The following is a 21,002-nucleotide window of genomic DNA, read 5'->3' as shown; positions in this document are numbered from 1 at the left end:
GCACAGTCTCAGGACTGAGGTACTGTAAATGATAGCTTGAGATGTCCATGTCTCGCTCACCTGCGACCAATTACTCAAGTGACGTGAAGTAGCTCGCGCTGTGATGGCAACTTCGACAAGCCTACCACGCCTACTGATTGTGTTTACAGCAGAACCCTTTTGTCTGCGCTATGGCATTGAGTTGGCGGGGTGCGCTGGCGACACGCTAGTCGCTGCGCTTTGACACGTTCGTCTGTCAAGTCGCGCTTTTGTTTTGCTCCCCGCTCTTTTGCGCATCGTCCGTTACCACGACTCTTCCACGGCGCAATCATGGCGACACACGCCGCTACTGGCATGGGCGATATGCCACCGGAATTGCTGACGACTATTGCGGAATATCTTGACAGGCAAGACATCATTGCCTTTCGCTCCATCTCACCCGCCTTCGCGGCTGCAGCTGACGACGGGTTCCTCAACGTGAGCGCTGCTTAGCCCCGCTCATTCTCGATCTGGTCAACATGCTGATGTCTCGTCGATCACAGGCGCACTTTACCGAACGCAATCACCTTGTCACCGAACAGAGCCTAGAAGTCTTGCTCACCATCTGCCGGGACGAGAGACTGTCCAGTCGTATGCAGCGCATCAACCTGCTTGCTATGGAGCCCGAAGCGCCCGATGCTCAAGTTTCCACAATGTCTCCAGTTATAGACACGTTCGACCCGTTTGTGACACCTCAACAGTATCAAGATCGACTTGCAGTCCTGCAAAAATGGGACCGGGCAGATCAGATTCTACTATGGAGACCGGAGCTGATGGACGCCATTTGTGAGGCCCTCTCCCAGCTTCCACACACGCCACAGATAACCATCTCAAATGACAGCATTTGGCGTGAGAATCACTCTGGCATGAACAGCGCACTCCGAAGGTTAGCGCCCCATGTCATTGACAGCATTAAAATGGTGCCGTCACGGTGGAGTCGCTTTTTGGACCCGCAACTTTGGTACAACACAGTAATATTGCATTGGCCAGTTGAGTGGTGCTCGCTTGGATTCTCAAGCCGTCGTACTTGGAACAGAGACGACCGTTATGTGCTTGCTGGGACACACGCCATTCCCAATCTGACTTGGCCCGCATACTTGACAGCTTTACAGCTCGGGCTTGATCATCTGGAAAGTGGTCAACCGACTGAGGGACTTGAGCGGGCCTTCCTTGCAATCAGCAGCGCAGTCAATTTACGGAGGTTAAGCATCCGCTCTGCATCTAGCTTTGAGGGCGTGGACGATCCATCAACCAGCCCCTTACCATTGTTCACAAGCTCGCTCAGCTGCAGCTCGATCCAGTCTTTGGAGGTCATTGGTTTCTTCGCCACGGCTCAACAATACATCGCCTTGCTTGCAGCAGCCGGCGAAGAACTCGAGCACATTCGGCTTCAGCGTCTAACACTACCGGAGAATGAATGCTGGTCTGAGGTGCTCAGATACGTTGCGACGAGCCACGAGTTGGCTTCTTTTGATGCTTCGTACCTCTACCGCGGTGGCGACAGCACTTATTTGTACAGCAGAAGTGATTCCCACCAGATGCATTTCCAAGGGAAGAGGAAAACAAACTCCGGACTGTGGACACTGATTCATGACCCTGTCTACGGCGCTTTGTGAGCTGTGACCGAAGATCTATGCGTGAAAGCAGTCCTTGGCTCGTCACAATGGACATGTTCAGCGCGCAGCATGCTTGAGACCGGGAGTAATAAAGTAGCACGAGGCGGTAGGAGCAGAAGCTCTACCTGCTCGTCACGAAAGCGAACCGCTGTGCAGTGACGTTTCGTCAAATATACAGCAGAGCAAAGAGTTTCAGACGAACATGACACTGCCCAGCCTGATCTCCACGAGCTACAGCTCGCAATAAATGGGTACCGACCATGTAAAGCAGAGCGGGAAGTGTACTGATGCGCGCCTGCCAACTGATGCTGGCTGCAGCTAAGCGGCACTAATGCACTAGCGGCAATCCATTCTTGCCAACAGCGGCTCGCAACACACAGAGTCCCTTCTCGCGCGTCTAAGACTTCATCTTGCACGCCAACCAAACATCAAGGCGGGTGACGCGCATCAGCAACATGTCGAACAACAACCCAAGAAAGCGCCTTGCGACTGAGGTCAGTGCCATCGACGACCACACTGAGAAGATTGTCGCCGCGACGAATGGCGCAAACAATGCATTCGGAACGATGCAAGGCACCAAGGAGGACGACGGCAGTCAGACGCGCATGGTCTACAAGCAGAGAAAGACTGATATGGCACTTCCACCCTCCAAGCTACTCGGCCGCCTCGCTGCTGGGATCCACATTGGCATCGCTGAGCGCTGTGGGGATAAAGACTTGTGCGCTCTGCGTCTGGTGTGCCGCAGTCTCTCAAAGGACACCACAGATGTTTTCGTGAAACGCTTCTTTTCGTATGTCGAGTGCGACATAAGCTCTGCCTCCACGAAGTCACTTGCTCGGCTCCAGGCTATCAGCTTCAAACCTGAATTTTGCAGATATGTCAAACGCTTCTCGTTCTACATGCAACGCGATCTCACCACGCTGTCTGGCGACACACTCCGTGTGGATACAGAGGTACTTCACACACTCAGGCGGTGCTTTCGTTCTTTGTCGAAGGCCAATGCAGCTCAGAGCATTTGCATCAGCCATAAGGACGATGGGGGTGGTTTCGAAGTGGTGAGCCACGCACTAGCAGCGTCCCGCCATCACATCACCTCGCTGAATATCTGGGCAATGTGTGTCGCAACGGCCGGGACGATGTTTCTTCAGTCAATGTCGGCACAAGAACTGGATTGCCTGTGTTCGATATGGTCCAAGCTGATCACTCTAGAAATTGGACTGCTGCATAACGATAAGCAGATGGTGTATCAGCACAACGCACCTCTCTACCGACTTTTGGCGATGCCGACGTGTCTCGAGTCTCTCACAGTGGCAGGCCCTGATACTTTCGGAACTCCGTCACTTCACATTGTACGGGATCTACTTCCGGGGCCGCCTCTTCGGAAGCTGTGGCTCTCGAACGTAGATACGACGGCGACGGGTCTAGTACACTTCATCTCCGCCTACCGCAACACGCTCGAGGCATTGGAACTAGATGATACCATTCTCCTCAGCGAAGCGGAGAATGCTTGGTCTGAAGTTCTTGAGTATCTGGGAGCGGAGTTGGCGCTGACATCTTGCGCTGGCTGGCATATATCTCGTTTGTCCGCCGATGGCACGCACCGGTACTGGCACTGTGTGCATAACCCCGAGTGGTTCGTTTGTGGTGGCACTAGAGAAGAAGTCTCGTTGCAGCTGAAAGAATTGGCTACCAGAGGTTTTGAGCTCGAAAGCTATGGGACCGACAGCAATACACGCGACGAAGGCTTGAGCCTCGAATTTCATCCAAGCGAGGAACAAGCTGGCTGGAGTGACAATGAGGAGGGCTCGGACTCCAACAGTGAGGAGGAAACTTCTGATGAAAGTGATGATGAATACCAGTGAATTCAAGGAAACCCAGGATAGTGAGAGCATAGAGCATACTGCACCGAGGATTCTGCGCTTGCAAGTACTTGCAGTCTCGCTAGCAGACGCATGGCTATGCAGCCATCGTGGAGCTCGCAGAATGGCGTGGACGATTCCTGGCCCAGATCGTAGCTCCAAGGCTTTCTGCTCTGTCGCCTGAGAGCGACATATAGTACTCGGGCATGCTAGGGTGATGCATGTTGTAGCATATGATCAATGAAGCAACTCAGCTATCGACGTCTCAAGAAATTCTGCCGCTGCTCCGCACACGAGACACCATTCGTTGTTGAAAAGTACCAGGTAGACTCGCAGAGCGGCGTCCCAGACATGAGATAATGGCGTGCTGTCCCAATGAACAACTTTGACCGATATCCGCTGCGCTTCCCTCTTCACTAGCTGTCAATATATTTCTTCTTAACAGTCTCCGCAAAGGTGCAAGCAAATACTCCCGCCTCTTGACATAAGCTCTGAGGATAAAGGACGGAGGGAGCACACAGTCGTGATGCGCTGTGTCGACTGAAGCGATTCTGTAGAGCAGAGAAGATGTTATCGAAAAACATACATTGAGCCGTCCGCTCAGGAGAGACGATGGAGACAGCGTCATTATAGATCGTGTTAGCTTTCTCTTGCGTACTAGTTGTGAGTATCGAAGGTACAAGTGGTGGATTCCGGCGCGTGTCATGAAGGGAATTAGCTGTTGTATGATTTGACCCCTATTCTGGTCGAGGAGCTCATTCTGTGCTGAACAAGAAGTTTATTGTCCCATCGACTGTAGCTGAACTCCGCGGCTTGCGTTTGGCCTGTGGAAGAGGTAAAACTGAATACAGCTGCGGCTTCGCGCCCTCACTCGGCTGAAGCAAGGACTCGAGCCTGGGGTATCACTTCGCGCTTACCTCACTGCTTCCTCCTCCGTAAACAAACCGGTGCTCTCTTTGCCTTCCAGCTCGAGAACAAAAATGTGCTGGCCGTGCACAGAAACAGTCTGGTTGGAAACGTCGCCGCCCCCCCGTCGCAGAAGACGCACCCAAAAATTGACAATTGAACGCGAATTGCGCACGTCCCACGCGAGAGCAGTAAGTGCCATTCTTTTTCGCCACTTCAGCACAACACAAACCCCTCCACCTTCATGCACCCACCCATCCACCTCTTCACTCGACATCAAGTCAACCGCGAACTTCCTCGTCCACCTCAAGCCGTCTTCATCCACCGTCATCAACGAAGCGCATCCACCATGTCTGCCACCGGCGACAGCGAGTACGAGCACTGGCCGTCCGACAAGAAGTACTACACCCAGCCGGCCAAGCCCGCTCCAGGCTTCGATGGCAATAACGGCTACCACTCTCACTCGTACCTCATGCCCAAGGAGAAATCTCGCTCGCCAGCTCGCGCTGACTCCAAGTCCCCTCAACCACCCGTCGTCTCTTACCCACAGCCCATCTACTACGGCTACCCAACTCCACAGATGGCTCACCCAGGCGCACAGCAGTACTATTCGCACCCGGTGCCAATCTACAACGCTCCACAGGGCTACTACCAGCCGTACCCAATGCCAGCTCCGGTCGGCTCTCCAATGCCAGGCGCACCAGGCGGCCACTACTACATCCCAGTCGGCGAAGCGCCCAAGGCAGCAGAGCCTGGTCCGACGGCGAACGCCTGGATCGGTCGCACCAAAGCCCAAGTCGACGAGGACAACATGAAGATGGCCAAGTCCGAGAAGGTCTACGAGCCGCGCGAGTTCGTGCCGAAGATGGACGACAGTCAGATGTGCTGGGTCGTCGAGCTCGACAAGACCAACACCTTGCGGTATGCGCCTCTAACTACTGGGTCTGCTCTCGAAGTGAGGAAAAAGCTAATACTGTGGTAGCATGTTCCGCGAGGCCAAGGAGCTGACCGGGTACTGGAAGGAGGACCCACGCTACCCGAAGTCGTTCTACTTCATCCGTACTGAGGAGAAGGAGGATTGAGGAGAGGAGGTTCTTGCGCGCGATATTTGGTTGCCTGAAGCTTATCATCAAGTCTTGGGCACGTTGCAGAAGCGATTGGAGAGCGGCACGATGTGGCCACGTTTGGGAAAGGTACTTGGAGCTGCACGATTGAGAGCAGCAGCTTGAGCGATGCTGCGAATCACATGGACTAAGCATGCGGCACACGAGATGCTGCTACGGCAAAGTATGATGAGTGTTTATGAATGAAAAGAGCTTGGTTCTCTGCTCTCTGCTCCCTTTCTTCGAAAGACACGTTCAGACTACGGCGCTCCATAACATCGTCCGAGACACAAAAACGACGACCTCACTGTCCCGCCGTGACGTCAGCTCTGAAGAACATCACTCCCAATGCCCTTCGACACAAATCTGCGCAACACCTGCCTGTTCCTGTCCATTTTCATCCTCGCCTTCTTCCCCAACATCTTCCACGTCCTCCTCATCCCACTCACCTACCCGCTTTCCTGGCTCATTCCCGACTTCTCCTCAATACCGACGCCAAAGCTCCCCACCTGCGCCTGCTGCCCTCCAGCATCTTGCACACCGAGTACAAGCTCCTCCACAACCCCAACGATGTCGTGGACACAAAAGACCTTCACGCTCCCCTCCAAGTCCCGCGGCTCCTACCTCATCACGAACGACATTCTCTCCTCAGTTCCCGAAATCAAGAACTACCGCGTCGGACTGGTACATCTCTTCATCCAACACACATCATGCGCGCTTTCACTCAATGAGAACTGGGATGAGGATGTCCGAGCCGATATGTCAGACGCTCTGGATCGAATCGTACCCGAGGATAAGAAGGGAACACTATACAGACACTCGTGTGAGGGACCAGACGATATGCCCGCGCATGTGAAGAGTGCATTGGTAGGAGCGAGCATCAGTGTGCCGATTAGCGAGGGCAAATTGGCGTTGGGAACGTGGCAGGGAATTTGGTATTTGGAGTTTAGAGAGGCTAAGATGAGGAGGAAAGTGGTTGCTACGATTCAGGGTGAGAAGTTTGAGGGGAAGTGACTTGCTGGGGAGAGAGGGGGAGGGGTTGAAGGAGAGGTGGGAAGACTTTGAGGGAACGAGAAATACGCAAGGATGAAACACGAGAGAACGCCCATGGTATGGAGCCATCGCTGGTGGTGGTCATGGGTGGACGTGGAGCGTGAGAAATGGATTTTTGCGACACTGCTACATTCAGGTATTGTAGCTCCAAATGAGCTTCTTGACTCAAGGAACCGAAAAACAAGATTTGCCTGATCTCATCCAACCACAATACAAAAGCCCAGGATGCGGCGCTGGCCTCGCGACAGCAGCAGGCGTCGAGCTGAGGACCAAGTCCCACAAACTTCCCAGGCGCACACCAATTGTATCCCGAAGCTGCGAGAATAGCTTCCCAGTGCGCAAGTCATCAAATGCCAATTACGCGATCCTGCCACCCAGGTATCCAATCACATCTGCTGCCGGCTTTCCATTCGAACCGGTATCAAGGCCCTCTTCCATCATTGCCGTTCAAATCAGCCAGCTTCTGTCGTCCGCACCGTCTGTTCAGTCCTGATCTTCTCGTGGTACCCAGTCATGCTCTTCGTCTCCGATCTGAAGCAGATGGGCACGAATCTGCTCGGATTCAGCAGAACACTCGTAGCTGTATGGCTTGCTTGTGATGTTCTTTTGAATCTTGTGAACATTGACGAGTTCCTCGAGTTTGATGGAGTCGAGTGTAAGATACTCTCCCATCTGAGGAAGCAGTTTTTCCCAAGGTGTTTCGTACCCACCTATTGCGACTCGATTCAGCCTCAGATGCCTCAAAGATCCTCTCATATCCGAGATGAACGATCCCACGAAGAAGCTTCCTTCGTTCGACATGTTCTTGATTGTCAAGGTATGCAGGGGCAACTTTCGCAACTGGAATCGAAACTGGTCCGCCCATTCTTCACCATTTCCACTGATGATGAGTTCTGGCATGGTCTCGCATAAGGCCAACGCGTCTGCGAGCCAGTGGCAGGATAGCTTATCCTCATCCTGATGGAATCCTTTGGGGGGTTCCTCGCAATGGCGCACGCTGATCTCTACGGATCGCAGCGAGGACAAGAGTCGTCGCAGCCCGTAGCGCTGAGCTGCGGGAAACTTGAAAGGATACTCATCGAGGCTTTTGCCCGGTTCATGGGTATAGTACATGGGGCACTTGAAGCCCCAGAAAGTGAAGCTGAGGCTTTGAAGAGGATACTTGCTCTCGATCAGCGCTTTGCACAATGAATTCAAGGCCAGATTATGATGCGCGGAACGTGGGCCTGGCGTCACGCTGACTCGCTTGCACGCGCCGCCATACTTCGAGAGGTTCTTGAAGATGGAGCAGAGTTGCTGCTGCATGTCTGAGAAGGCCGTTGCTGGAAGAAGAGGTAGGATAGAGTCGAGTCGCCGAGTTTCGATCTCGATAGCTTCGAGGCGACAAGCAAAGACTGGAAGAGAGCTCAGCTCTAACAAGGTCTCCAATGAAGCAGGCACATAGCGGTGGCGCCTGACTCGTCGAGTGACGAAACGAGCGACGAATATGTCCACGGTGTTTCGTGCGAGGGCCGAGCAGACTGCGCGAGTGTTCTTCAGGTCCATGTCCTCGAGGTACCCGGCGATCTGGATGTGCAGCTCCGTGGCCAGGTATTGGAAGTAATTCTGGCCCTCTGCTGATGCAGCGGACAAGTCTGCGGAAGACATAGTGACTGCCACTGCGCCCAAGTCGCCGCTGGTGTCTGTTCCTATGTTGGAGGTGAAGGACAAGAGAAGTTGTGTCGGCCTGACCTGGCCCAGCCTTCATATGCCCCGCTGATTCACTCGACCTGCAGCGGGAGGTACCCGAACGCTTAAGCTTTTCCATTGCGCGATTGCGCGCAGCTTCTAAGCTTATCATCGACTGCCAGAAAAAAACCGCGAGTCCGTCCACAGCTTTGCACAGTCAGAAACACAAGGTCGCTGAAGGCAGCGCGCTCGGCGACTCCCCTGACACGACAGGACTTATTGTCTCCTACAACCACCTTGCGAGTGTTTCTGGAAACAGAGATTAAGAGCGTCAAGTCGCCGAGTTTCGATTACGACGCATTTATTGCGACGTGCAAAGACTGGAGTGGCGCTGATCTTCAACAATGTCTTCGTTACAGAAGGCACATAGCGGTGGCGTCAGCTGCGAAAGAAACAAGCGGCAAATGTGTTGCTGGTATAATGGAACAGAGATGGGTAGACTCTGCGGGCGTTTTGGATATCGCTATCCTTGAGGTATTCCGCGATCTTGAGGTGCAGTTCCGTAGCGAGCGTTCCCAAGTCGTTGTTAGGACGAAAGTAGTCTGGTATAGCGGTTGAGATATGCCTATGGGAATAGACGCCCAGAGTAAAGTTGACAGGAGTCATTGCGTCTTCGGCTGCATTGATATTGGCGGAAGTTCCTGTTGCCGTGTTGACATTTATAGCATTGTTGAATCGTGTAAGGGAGAAAAGAATTGACGGCGTAGACGATCAGATCAAAGGGGTTCGCGAGGAATGCGCAATGTTTCACGCAGTAAAACGGATGAAAAATCAAACGTCTTTGGAATCTGCCTCCTTTCAAACAGGTGTTTGTGGCATAGAATTCGACTCATAGCGTCTGTCGAGTGGTTGGGTGGTCTTTGATGTTTCGGGGATTGCAATGCGGGTATCCGTAGTGATTGCGGCGCACGACCAGCCCCGGAGGCGCCAGCAATCAAAATGAAGATCGAGAGGTAGAAGATTTTGCGGTATGCCGCTGCACACTGAATAGTGCTTCTGGAGAGCATAGAAAGCAGATTATGATACAACGAGTGAGTAGGGAAGGCTACAATGTAACAGCGTGCTTCGTTATGGGATCTGAGGTCTCTGCTCATAGCCACATCTCCAGTTTGTTGCTGCAGGAGTCCTTGCGGCCTTAGACAATGAGGGATGCAAGAAGCCGACTTCCACTACCCGCTCAGTAAGACGAATGAAAACGAATCAAGACGACTGCTGACTTGTTGCCTGGTTATCAAGCATGCGCGGGAAAGAATCTCTGAAGGGCTACTGTTCACACAGTATGGCAGCATTGCCGTTAAAGCTTTTGATCCTATACAAGTGGACAACTGCCTCGAGACCTTCTGTTTCCAAACTGGCCAGTAGCCCAATCACTTCCATTCATGCCGCACATTGATGTCCGCTAATGCATTCTTGCCGCACTCCTGCCTTTACTTTCCGTTCGTAATCCCCAATCACAATATACTCGCTTGGAAACGTGCATCGCGCACGTCTTCTGGCTGCTCTTATAGCGTTAGGCCCCTCTCATAGAGCATTTGGCGATGTTTTGCAAGACGAAGTTGCTCGACGCCAAATTCCATGTGTTTCGAAAGTCGGTTCTCAAGGTCCTTCAATCGTATATCTCATCGTCTGGGTCATCGAAGAGGCGAGCGATTTCTAGGAGCTCAGTGTTCAGAATCTGATCGAAGGCGAGCAACGCGGCGAGAGAAATCGGATGTCCATCTGCCTAGCCTTCCCATAGCTCTGAATCTGCGTCTGCGTCTGAGGCGACCACCATCAATTCGTTCAGTCTATCTCGCATCTCAGATGACTGGAGATCGAGCGAGAAGTAGCGTACTCGCTTAGCCCCAAAAATTTGACCAGCGAAATCGAGCCCGAAATGGAAGTCGACATCATCCACACTCAACTCCTCCAGCTGCATGTCGTCCCTAATCTTTTGCAAAACAGTGCACCAGCCATCCGGATGATCTAGAGTGATGCGCGCCAATGATAGTTTCTTGAGAGAAGCTTGATAATGCCCAAGGATCTGCAGAAGATCTAAGGTTGGCAGATCCTCGTAATCCATTTCTAAACAGCGAAGGTGACTGGCCCTAAGATTCTTGTAGAAGCTCGCTACGCCAGGACAGCTGTCAGCCGTTACGGAAAGACGCTTCATGTTGGGGGCATCGCGGAGCACACGAGTAAAGTCCATGACTGGATTAGCCGAAGTTACTCGGAAGGGGAAGGTGACATCCAGGTTCAAGTCTTCCAATTTGCTCCACGTCCGACTGAGGCCCGCGAGGGACATGGAGGACAGAGTCTGTGAATGGGGCCATGGAGCTTCTACCGCATCCTCGAGATCGATTCGAAGTTTGCGGGGCGCATAGTTGCATTGGAGTAGTGCGGTCCCCACGCAACGGAAGTCGATAGCAGTTTCGAGCGAGTGCACCACCAATGTCGAGCCTGCGCCAAGTGCGTCGAGTCTTTGCAGAGCTTCAGTCAGTCCACTCGAGATTCTCGTTCGAGTGGCTGCCACCTTGGACCGCTGCTTTCGCGTCGGCCGCTTCCTGCCCGGATCCAAGTTCCTGTCGCTGATGTCAAGGCTCAGGATCTCAACGTGACGAGCAATCCGCGGGACCTTGGTGATGGCGCACAGCTTTTCCATAGATTCTACGGTCAGACGGTGAGACACCGCACCGAAAAAGCGCTTAGAGAATACGTCGCTTGTGTCCTCTGCGAGGGTCCGACAGACTCGACGTAGCTTTAGCAAAGCCCTATTGCCGCATACTTCTGCAATAGCGATATGTAACTCAGCTGCGAGGCTACCAAGGGCCCTCTTGGTCTTTCCACCAGGGACCGCAGCAGATTTTTTGGTGGCAGAGAGTCCTTCGTCGTCACCACAAGCGAGCTGGTTGATGTTGTTGGTGATCTCTTCGAAGTCGGCGGGTGTCGCGCTGCCTTCAGCCATTTCGTTGACTTTGTTACTTTGTTGTGTGCAAGTAGAGGGAAGGAAGTTCAAATTCGGTGAAAGCACTAGAGAATAAGAGCGAAGCTTTCGGATTCTTTTCGGCGCGGGCGGAGTGAACGGTGGCGCATGTGAATGTTGAAGCCTGTATTGCCTTCGCTTAGAATGCAGTAGAAAGATCTGGATAGAAGTGCGCCAGAGTCAGGAAGCGCGGCCAACAGCTCTTCCAGTACCACCCAGAAGCCGTGAACCGACATGTTTTTTCGCCCATCAGGTTTGCTATCGAAAGGACTTCGGAGAAAAGGTCTTCTTTGTCGGGCGCCAGATGTCCTTGCTTAATACCGCTTGGACCTTGAAAGTCGACATACGTGACTGTGCTCAACGGTCTGAGCTAATGTCTGCAACAATCGTCAGAAAGCACGCCTTTCTCTGCCAGAACGAATCCTGCACAGCCTACAAGGCTCACTACAGCCAAAAATGCGTCTCTCACAGTGTCCTGAAACATGGCCGCAGACACACCTTTCTCTAATAAATCAGGATAACTCTGCTCCTTATTCTAATTCGGGGACGAACGTGTGCCGCCATGGCTCAATAGAGCGATTATAACTTTCCATCGACAGCTTTGGAAAATCTGTCCCTGGTGCCGTATAGTCTTGCTGACTGAATAGGCCAAAGTCTTCAACTTAACATAGCAATTCGGAGTGCTGAATCGGTTCGCGGGCGGAATCCGCATAGTCCAGCAAACCGCTTTCAACGTCTCCCCTGGTACCTATGGCCCTGAAATGGTCCTCGCCAGATTTCGTCAGAAAGGGTAGCCACCCAAAGACGTAAGTCTTACGACTCAGAGCTTGTGACCTGAAAGATTCCAGCCTCATGGCTCTAGCAATCCATCTGAGCACAGCTCTCCATTCTTGCCACCCTTTGGCAATGCTAACATTATCCAAATGAAGCTCCTTCAATGAATGTCTCTGAATTGCGAGGAAGTCAAGCAATTCCAGACCCTCTGGTCGGCACTCCAGCAACTTCAATATACGTAGACTAATCGCCCCTTCTCTTGACCGTCGCACGAACCAAATGGCGGCTTCGAGATCCCGCAAGTGGTAATTTAGAGCGCCGCGGAGTTCAAGTTCCTGAATCCCCTCTGCGGAGGTGAGAAGATCATAAAGTCCTCGTTTCCACAAGCTGATGTATTGCCATTGCGTGAAATCGATGTGCAGGCGTGTGACATCAGACCATCTACTACGCAAGCGACGGATGCCAAAACGAGCGTACGGAAAGGATGTCAGCCTGGTTGAGAGCCAGCAAAGGCCAAGACGCAGAGACGTTGGCTTGCAATGTGACCCAAACAAGAGGTGGTTATTGATGTATTTGCCGTCGTGGCCATGTGTATTACAGCCAAGAAGATGCTCGATCTGCACGTCCGCGCCAAGTCGCGAGAGGTTGTCAAGGGCGGCCTGGAGCATGTGGTGGACGGCATCCATGGGCTTGTAATGGTTCTTGTAAAAGTCTTGTAAGTTCTCGAAGCATTTTGATCGTAGTTGCACTGTCTCCACGTATCGTCCAAATTCAAGATTCGTGGAGATAGTGTGGAGTCTCTTTACAGAATGAACCCCGTCACAGCTGATGACGGCGAATAATCGCTTCCCGAAGATCTCAAAGGTGTTTTGCGATAGGGCTCGGGAGACTTGGCGCAAGTTCAAGAGTGTCGTGTCGTCGCAGCATTTTGCTATCTCGATTTGGATTTCAGCAGGAAAGACGAGGTATGGCTCCGGGGTGATCGGGCGGGCAGAGGCATCGAGGGTTGCACTCATGTTCGAAATAGTCGAGTGTGGACCGGACAGGCGATTGTCCTCCGTTTTCAGCGCGGACAGAACAGTGTGCTGTGCTGGATCTTGCGTCGTGACCACAGAGACGGGAATGAATTGGATGGACTTTGTTGAATCTATGGGATTTAAAAGCTCTCAGCTGTCGGTGTCACGTACATTTCCATTCACGGTCCGTGCCGATGTGCTCCGGGTGAAGTTACCACACAGCGAGGGACGAATGCTCCACTATCACACTCAAAGTGGCCCCATGTGGACCAGTACACGCCGAGTATCGTTAAGACCAGAGTACGTGGCCTATTGAGCTTCTGCGAGACGCTCATGGGCATCCTCGTCGCGGGCCAGAGCTCTCTATCGAACGGTGCAGCTATTGTAGAGGTTAGCTGTGATTGATACTCCTTGGGTTAAATAGTGTGCGCATGATAGGCAGGGCAGTGAGCGGCGTGAGAAAAATGATATATCGGAGGCATGCTGATCGCGCACAGGGCTACGCGTAATGCTCGTTCGCCTCGTATAGGTCTTACACTTGTTCGACTTATGCTTGTGATTTCTCGAACAGCTTCTTCTGCGCCTCCCACAACTTGGTCAGCTTCTTCGTCTGCGCCTTTGCAATCTCCTTGCCTTCCGCATCATACGTTGGGATCCCCCTCTCATCATACGCCTTGTATTTCCCGGCATACTCTCCCTGCTGGAACATGGTCAAAGGATCGATCTTCGCCTTCTCTGCTTTCCCAGCGTCCGCTTTCGCTTTGTCTGCCTGCGCCTTAGCTTTAGCTGCAGCCTTCTCTGCCGCTCGTCGCTCTTTGTCTTCACGCTCGTCGCGTAATGATGCAGAGACAGGCCGTACAAGCGCGTGCTTGTTCTCACGGTCTTCGAGGTAAATGCCTAAATTCCAGAGTGTGGTATTTCGGAGCTCGTCGCAGGCTTCGAGGTATGCTTTGGGCTCCGCGTTTTTGGTGTACAACTCGTGGAGCTTGCGTTGGAACTCAGCGTACGCACGGGCATACTTTTGGTCATCATTGTAGTAGTTGTCCTTCTCGTCCAGTCGGCCCAGGGAGATGATGTCGACGTGGCCTTCGATGGCCTGCTTGCGAACCTCATCACGAAGCTCAGACAGTGGGTAAATGAACGCCTTCGCCTTCTCGGGAATGTCGACTCCCGACCATCCGATTTCTCCTTTGCGATAGTTAGAGTCGAGGCCGAACATGACCAGTATATCGGTCACCCATTTGCCGATCGCCAGTGATGTTTCGTCGGGGACATAGCTAGCTGAGTTGTATGATCCTACGAGATCGGAGATGATGCGCATTGCTGCAGGCGTGTCGAAAGAATCGAGCAGTGCCTTATGTAATTCGCTCTTTGCCTCTTCCAGCTTGCCATCAAGATCCGATGCGGGCGTCGATGTGCCATTCGTGCCGTTGCTGAGCGTTTTCGAAGGATGCGACTGTATATCGCGCACTTTGATGAAGAAATTGTCAATTCGCTCCTCCCATGACCTCCCAGCCTTGCGCATATCGTCATCAATTTCGAGCTGATCTTTCCATGCGCCTCGCAGGAAGATGATGCGCATTTGACGAGGAGTATAATCGCCTCGATCTAAAGCGGTCTTAATTGTTGTGAAGTTCTTGAGACTCTTGCTCATCTTGCTGCCGGAAATGTGCAAGTGCCCCATATGCAAGAAGTAGTTGACCCACTGCTCACTCTCGGCACCACATTTATGGTGATATGCTTCTGATTGGGCCAGTTCGTTATCATGATGCGGGAATGCCAAATCGATGCCTCCAGAATGAATGTCCATCTGCTTTCCCAGCACATCTGACGCCATTGCCGAGCACTCAATGTGCCAGCCGGGGCGACCTGCGCCCCAAGGTGAGTCCCAGACCGGCTCGCCTGGCTTGGAGCCTTTCCATAAAGCGAAATCAGAGTTGGCCTTCTTGAAGCTCGTTGCATTCGCAGAAAGCGATCCTTCGCCATCTGCCTGCAACTCCTGGTCGTTGCGATTCCACGGCTGTAGACGAGCGTACACACCTCCTGACTTCTCCCAAGCTGTCGTGTCGTAATACACCGACCCCTCGTGGTCGTATGCGTAGCCGTTGTCCTGTATTTGCTTGACAAAATCCACAATCTTCTGCCCATATTCTGTCACTCGCACCAGCTTGTCGGGTGCCCGCACGTTCAGCCTCTGCATGTCCTCGAAAAATCGCTTTTCATACAGTTTCGTAAGTTTGGTGAAGATGTCGTGCTGTTTTCGCCCGTCGATGGTGTGTGCGTACTTCTTGTCCAGGAACGGCTTCAGTACTCCCGACGCCTTCTCCGCCCACGACTCCAGCCCCGGCGCCTTGTCTGAGGGAAGAGCTAGCACTTCCGCGGCTGCTCGCGTTGTGTCCAAATGCATCTTGACCTTTGCCTCTCGATCACCAGGTGGCCCATCTCCCTCCAGTGCCTTCCCACTTAAAACATGCCCGTACGCCTTCTTCTCGTCCTGCAGGAAGCTGCTCGGCTTGCTATCCTTGAGCAAGGGCAATTGCTTCGCCAGATACGCCTCATAGGCCTCCTCTGTGACCTTTCGTACCTCCTCATCCACTGTCTCGTGATTCTCCAGAAATTGCTCCAACAAATACCTCTTCCTGCCCTCCAGAATGATCTTATCGTCGACGTCGGTGATGTTCATGACGAAGTTCACGTCAAACTTGAAGTAGTCCGACATGATGCGCCTGATGATATCGTTCGAGACATAATTCCTTGCGTGGCCCAAGTGCGCATCGTCGTACACGGTCGGTCCGCAAGCATACCAGCCCACTTTCTTGCCAGAGATGGGCACGAAGGCATCCTTCTTTCGTGTGAGAGAGTTGTACACCACGAGGCTAGGCAAGTTTCCTTGTTCAGTTGTACGCTGCGGCGCCCGCCATTCCGGTTGCGTTGCCATTGTCCGCGAGTGGTGTGAAATGAGTGGGGGAAAGAGGATAGGCGCTCTCGCAAACAGTCGGCGGGGGTCGAGGCTGCTTCTTATGGAAGACGTGGTGGCATGCGAGAGCGACAGGCGCAGAGTGAAGAGACAGACAGTCGCGATCAGCACAGTGCGCTGATGCATGTACGGGAGAAGTGAGTGAACAAAGGAGGACGACGGGCTGGTGAGTCTTCAATGACTGTGATCAACACCTGTACCCACGAGCACATGCTGGCTTCCGGGGTCAGAAGCTTGGCTGCGGCAACTTCCCGCCCATTAAAATAGCTATGATGAACCCAATGGTAAGCACGTCGGACACTGCAAGTTGATCATTGCCAAATTCCACGCTATACATACTTCTACATCAGACAGCCCAACCCGTATTTACCAACACCGGTACTGCTACACGCCGACCCGCTCAAAATGCACAATATACACTGTCCACGCTTCATAAGGACTTCATCTTGGTCCACATCCATCTTGAAATCTTCACACCGGGAATGTCAAACATGCGTGTTCCGCATTCAGCCACGTACAACATGACAGGCAGTGACATGAGCACACAGAAAATGAAGCTGGGCTCCAGAGCATACGGTCCTCCTTCTGGCAGAATCCACCAGCTGGAATCTTTCCACTTGTTGGTCAGATGTCCGAAGCGCTTGATGTCATCATCGCTGGAGGGGATCTTGACGCCTGTGAGGTAAAAGAGGCGGTCGGAGTACAGACCGATGATAGGGCCGTGGACGAGGTAAAGCGCAAACGAGTGGCGGCCGAGGTCTGCGACCAATTAGCTTTTCTGTTTGCCTTGTACTGGCACGCCTGGTGAACTTACACTGAGCTGGACCAGTCTCGAACAGCCACTTCACCCAGCCAATCTGGCCCACTGTGACCAAGATAATCCACGCCGCCCAAAACAGCCAGAACCATCGATATGTCGTGTTGTTGCCATCATTGTACGGATCCGGAATCAGCTTGTTCAAGTAGTTCCACGCTCCACAGTCCATCACCTCGTCTCGCGAATGCATGTCCGAGCTCGGCTGGCTGGCGAGCCACAGTCCAACGAAGAGCATCACATGCAATACACCCTGCTTGATCATCTCCCTCTTCCGGAAGAAGTTCACAATCGGGTCCCATGGCAAGCTGACCGGGATTCCGTTTGTGTAAATCATGTCCAGCTCGCTCGTCAACATGCCCGCAAAGAAAGCTGCATACCACGCACCAGACGCGTAGATGAAATGTGCCAGAATTCCGACTGTCATCAAGATTCTCCACTTTGTCCGGACTTGATGCACTGCGAACAACCACAAGAAAATATTCATGCTGCCGCGAAGCTCGACCGGAATGGTCCAGGTGTGTGCATTATAATAGGTAAACAAGAACCCTGTGCGATAGTAATACCAAAACTTCATCTGATCCAAAAACCAGGCCCACACTTCTGTGAAAATGTTACTCTGTCGTTGGGGGAAAGCCGTCACAATTCCTGTGATATGCCAGAAAAACGCCAAAAAGAGGGTCGAAAATGCCACGGGAAGGAATAATCGGCCGGGGCGACGAACAACGGCTGCGTTGATGGCTTCCACAAATTCGGCTTGTTTGCCCTCGTGAAGAAGAGAGATGAGACGTCGTGGTACCACGTATCCAGAGATGGTGAAGAAGAGAATGACGGCAAAGTGGCCGCCAGTGAAGGGTAGACGGAAGATAGGCCAGGCCGCAATAGACGTGTTCCATTTCTGCCACCAAATTCCTGCTCCATAGCAGAGCTCAAGATTTGTGTGCGTATAGACGCACAAATGCATCGTGCAGACGGAAAGAGCGGCGACACCGCGAAGACCATCCAGCCATGCTGTCGTTCCAGGTCGTTTTTGCGCGGCTGAGAGGGCTCTACGCTCGAAGATCTCGGGCTTCAGTGCATGGCCGATGGAGTGCAGGAGTGCGGACCATGAGATGTTGCGGATGGCGGAGAATCGGCCGGTGGCGGAGGACTTCTCCTGGAATTCGCCCGTCAAGAGGCCTTGAGAATGTTCACCGGACATTTTGTGATGGGCTCCGGGCAGCCGCGTGGGCGAGAAGTCTGCGTCCGATCTGGTGCTAAGATTCTTGGATGTGCCTGCTCATGCTGGTGATGATGCTGCTGATGGAAGAGAATGGCGTCCTGCTCGCGTCGTAGGGAGGATGCGTGAGATGCAAATTGGATGGAGCGTGGTCCACACCGGCGGAAATAGAGTTTGCCTTAGTCGAGATCCCGTCCCCACACCTCGGCAGGGATCGACGGGCATGAACGAGAGGTTGAAGTCCGGCGACGCGTGGTTTGCGCCTTGGTTTTCACGTGTCGTCCTGCTTTCCTGCTGCCGCAACGTCGACATCACCAATGAAAGATGCCAGTAGCCACTGTGGACGCTGCACGACATCGCGTCTTCTCCTCCGCGGCGAAACGCGTTTAGGACGATTGCAGCAGGGAGGGCCGCTGACTGCCGTCTTGGCGCCACAATGCGACGCCACAGGCCAACTAGTCTCACCCCTCCTGGACGCGACCTCAGTCGTTCCGCCAACTTGCATTCGGTGCCTACAACGGCCGGCCGCCTTTGGCTCTCAAGAATGGCCGTTGCAGAGAGCCCATACTTAAGGACTTACAGCGAGCTTCCCGACAGATGCCGCTGGAGATCTCCACCTACTGGAATCATGAAGAGAACGGAACGGAGGCTGGCGACGTGGTTACTCACACGGCAGTACGTCCGAATATCAGGCACCTCCGGCGACACGAAACGTCAGCACATGTTGAAATCCACATGAACTCCATTGTCCGCAGTACCTACTCCTAGCGATCGCTCCTGCCATTACGAATACACTTGCAGGTTCGCCAGTACCGAAAGAGCGATCGGGGTATCATCGCTTCCACGGCTTGGTACAATCATTACTACGAAGGGTATCACTTCATTGCAGACCGAACTCCAACACCTCCTCATGTCGACATTCAAGGCCAAGACTCCCTCCAGTCGTCGTCGCCAGTTTGTTCCTCAAGCACCATTGGCAGGTGTGTTGATAACTGGTGCATTCTCACCATCGGCAGCATGACCATTGGTGCCCTTCTCGCCATGGCCGCCATGACTTGGACTGTAGGTACCAAAGTAATTCGGAGCCTCGTCATAATCTCGCAACACAAGACCCATTCGAGCAGGATCGATGTTCCAGTGTCCGTAAATCAGAGCGATCGAGAAGACTGGCTTGGCGACGAAATCCAGGACTCCGTAGAAGATGGCCTCTGAATCGGGCGGAATGACATTTCCGCCTTCGCCAACGCCCCAAGCGATCGGGTAGAGTAGCCAGACGAAAAGTGTCAGAACACCACACATCATGTAAGTCCGATACACATCTGTGCCGAGCGATCTTGCAGATTTCTGGCCATGGATGACGAGGTTGTAAAACACTCCGAACATGGCCGCACACCCGGCAGCATAGAATCCCCATTTGTATCGGGTGGAGACCAGAGCTCCGACAAGGCCAGTGATGACCATGACCTCGTCCAAGAAGATTGTCCAGAGGATTGTGGTCCATGGAAGGCCGGCGGTGAGCATGAGGTCCGACAAGAGCAGCGGCGTGGTCACAAACCTACAGGAGTCAAGTCATCAGCATCGCGCATGTGAATGCACTTGACTGATCTTACCAGTCGATGTATCGTGCGTAAAAGATTTCTCGATTCACGCCGGCGACATTGGCACGATCTCTCTGGAACTGCACATCGATTGGTGCCCAGCCCAGGTTACTACCCATGGCGAAGTACGCAATGCAAGCCTGGAGATTCATCGGTTAGCTTCGAGTGCTGGACCTCAGGTCCTCGCGTTGTTGCAACATACTGTCAAATTGACTGCCGCAGTGATGTAGAAGAAGACACGATGGGTGCGTGGTTTCGTCACTGATGCTGCGAGGACGGACATTCCAACTGCCCCCATTATCGCGCAGATGGCAAAGTAGAACCAGGATCCATCGGCTGTGATGGCGATGTCAACGGACACTCCGTTGAGAGTGTCACCGTTCACATCAATCGCACTGTCACGCTTGACGAATTCGGCCATTTCGAGATCTTGTTGCTGCTCTTGGGGTTTGCGCAAGGCAATCGAGCGAAGGAGCGACACTGACGCTCAGATGAGAAAGTAGGCACTTGCGACGAGCTGAAAGGAAAGCTGGACGTGATTTCACTGTTGGCGATCCATCGCCAGGGCAATATACCGCCCAGGATGACCCACACCAACAGCTTCTCCCTATGATGCCAACGATGTTCGAACGTGCATCGCAGCACCGCACCACGTAAAAGTCAGAAGCTCCGTTCTCCAATAAAACATCAAAACCCATGATGGCACAGCGCATTGGCATTGCTCAAATTGCTGCGCTAAGTACTCAGCACAGTGCATTTGGCGGTCAATTCATGACCAAGCAGTGAGGAGTCAATTCATGCCGAAGCACATGATGCGCAAGATTTTGAGCAGCTTCGAGATGCTGCGGCGGCTCGACCCAAAAAGTCAGATACCCATTGACATCGGAGCTGCAGGGTTGACAGGCAGAAACCGGTTCTGATTGGCTATACCATGGATCTCGTGCAGGGAGAAGCTGTGCGACCGCTCTACACATGCCACATACCATTCGATGGAGCGAGCGGGAACAGTATCAATCTCAGACGATGGACGTGATCGCAGCTGATCTGCGAGGTTTGGTCGATGGTTCGAGAAGCTTGACATGCTTGTATGCATGATGGGCAGGTCTCCAAGTGCTACAACCTTGTAGCAACTTGGAATTGGGCGGGGAAACTTCAAAGCACAAGCCGGGGCAGGGAATGTGGCTCTTTCATCGAGGCAGGCTTATGCTGATCGGCTCCTCAGGCGGTACGAACATAATCATTGCCTCGTCAACAGCGCTCGAAGTTGAAGACAGCAGGGTGATGCAAGATGTGGTTCATCGCTGGGGCTAAGATGGAAACACATGGAAGAACAGAAGCTGGTTCCCTAAATCGACCTTG

The 21,002-nt window shown here is 53.0% G+C and overlaps 9 protein-coding genes across 10 annotated transcripts; 4 read left to right on the top strand and 5 right to left on the bottom strand.

The window, feature by feature from the left end:
* Positions 1-309: 309 nt before the first annotated feature.
* On the top strand, positions 310-1,634 carry CKM354_000920600 (uncharacterized protein; the record flags this gene model as incomplete). Its single annotated transcript, XM_044804619.1, has 2 exons — positions 310-456; positions 522-1,634. The coding sequence occupies 2 exons, from the start codon at positions 310-312 to the stop codon at positions 1,632-1,634; spliced, it is 1,260 nt and encodes a 419-aa protein (XP_044660554.1).
* A 455-nt stretch (positions 1,635-2,089) lies between these two features.
* Positions 2,090-3,496, top strand: CKM354_000920500 (uncharacterized protein; the record flags this gene model as incomplete). The annotated part of the gene is made up of 1 exon (XM_044804618.1): positions 2,090-3,496. The coding sequence occupies one exon, from the start codon at positions 2,090-2,092 to the stop codon at positions 3,494-3,496; it is 1,407 nt and encodes a 468-aa protein (XP_044660553.1).
* Positions 3,497-4,643: 1,147 nt separating this feature from the next.
* Positions 4,644-5,481, top strand: CKM354_000920400 (uncharacterized protein; the record flags this gene model as incomplete). The annotated part of the gene is made up of 2 exons (XM_044804617.1): positions 4,644-5,320; positions 5,382-5,481. 2 exons carry the CDS (start codon positions 4,644-4,646, stop codon positions 5,479-5,481), a joined length of 777 nt encoding a protein of 258 aa, XP_044660552.1.
* A 369-nt stretch (positions 5,482-5,850) lies between these two features.
* Positions 5,851-6,516, top strand: CKM354_000920300 (uncharacterized protein; the record flags this gene model as incomplete). Its single annotated transcript, XM_044804616.1, has 1 exon — positions 5,851-6,516. One exon carries the CDS (start codon positions 5,851-5,853, stop codon positions 6,514-6,516), a length of 666 nt encoding a protein of 221 aa, XP_044660551.1.
* Positions 6,517-7,038: 522 nt separating this feature from the next.
* On the bottom strand, positions 7,039-8,202 carry CKM354_000920200 (uncharacterized protein; the record flags this gene model as incomplete). The annotated part of the gene is made up of 1 exon (XM_044804615.1): positions 7,039-8,202. The coding sequence occupies one exon, from the start codon at positions 8,200-8,202 to the stop codon at positions 7,039-7,041; it is 1,164 nt and encodes a 387-aa protein (XP_044660550.1).
* A 1,804-nt stretch (positions 8,203-10,006) lies between these two features.
* On the bottom strand, positions 10,007-11,227 carry CKM354_000920100 (uncharacterized protein; the record flags this gene model as incomplete). The annotated part of the gene is made up of 1 exon (XM_044804614.1): positions 10,007-11,227. One exon carries the CDS (start codon positions 11,225-11,227, stop codon positions 10,007-10,009), a length of 1,221 nt encoding a protein of 406 aa, XP_044660549.1.
* A 2,355-nt stretch (positions 11,228-13,582) lies between these two features.
* CKM354_000920000 lies at positions 13,583-15,973 on the bottom strand (the record flags this gene model as incomplete). 2 transcript variants are annotated; one of them, XM_044804613.1, is made up of 2 exons in its annotated part: positions 14,427-14,468; positions 14,507-15,973. In XM_044804613.1, 2 exons carry the CDS (start codon positions 15,971-15,973, stop codon positions 14,427-14,429), a joined length of 1,509 nt encoding a protein of 502 aa, XP_044660548.1. The 2 variants fall into 2 exon arrangements, with proteins under 2 accessions (XP_044660547.1, XP_044660548.1); XM_044804612.1 differs by having other exon boundaries at positions 13,583-15,973.
* A 469-nt stretch (positions 15,974-16,442) lies between these two features.
* CKM354_000919900 (uncharacterized protein) lies at positions 16,443-18,027 on the bottom strand (the record flags this gene model as incomplete). The annotated part of the gene is made up of 2 exons (XM_044804611.1): positions 16,443-16,771; positions 16,827-18,027. The coding sequence occupies 2 exons, from the start codon at positions 18,025-18,027 to the stop codon at positions 16,443-16,445; spliced, it is 1,530 nt and encodes a 509-aa protein (XP_044660546.1).
* A 981-nt stretch (positions 18,028-19,008) lies between these two features.
* CKM354_000919800 (uncharacterized protein) lies at positions 19,009-20,064 on the bottom strand (the record flags this gene model as incomplete). Its single annotated transcript, XM_044804610.1, has 3 exons — positions 19,009-19,600; positions 19,656-19,783; positions 19,846-20,064. The coding sequence occupies 3 exons, from the start codon at positions 20,062-20,064 to the stop codon at positions 19,009-19,011; spliced, it is 939 nt and encodes a 312-aa protein (XP_044660545.1).
* Positions 20,065-21,002: the final 938 nt, after the last annotated feature.

Source organism: Cercospora kikuchii (genome assembly GCF_019650295.1).
Source record: "Cercospora kikuchii DNA, contig_00006, whole genome shotgun sequence".
Classification (NCBI taxonomy): domain Eukaryota; kingdom Fungi; phylum Ascomycota; class Dothideomycetes; order Mycosphaerellales; family Mycosphaerellaceae; genus Cercospora; species Cercospora kikuchii.
The sequence above is the reverse complement of the archived record's forward strand: the minus strand, read 5'-3'. Positions and strand labels throughout refer to the sequence as shown.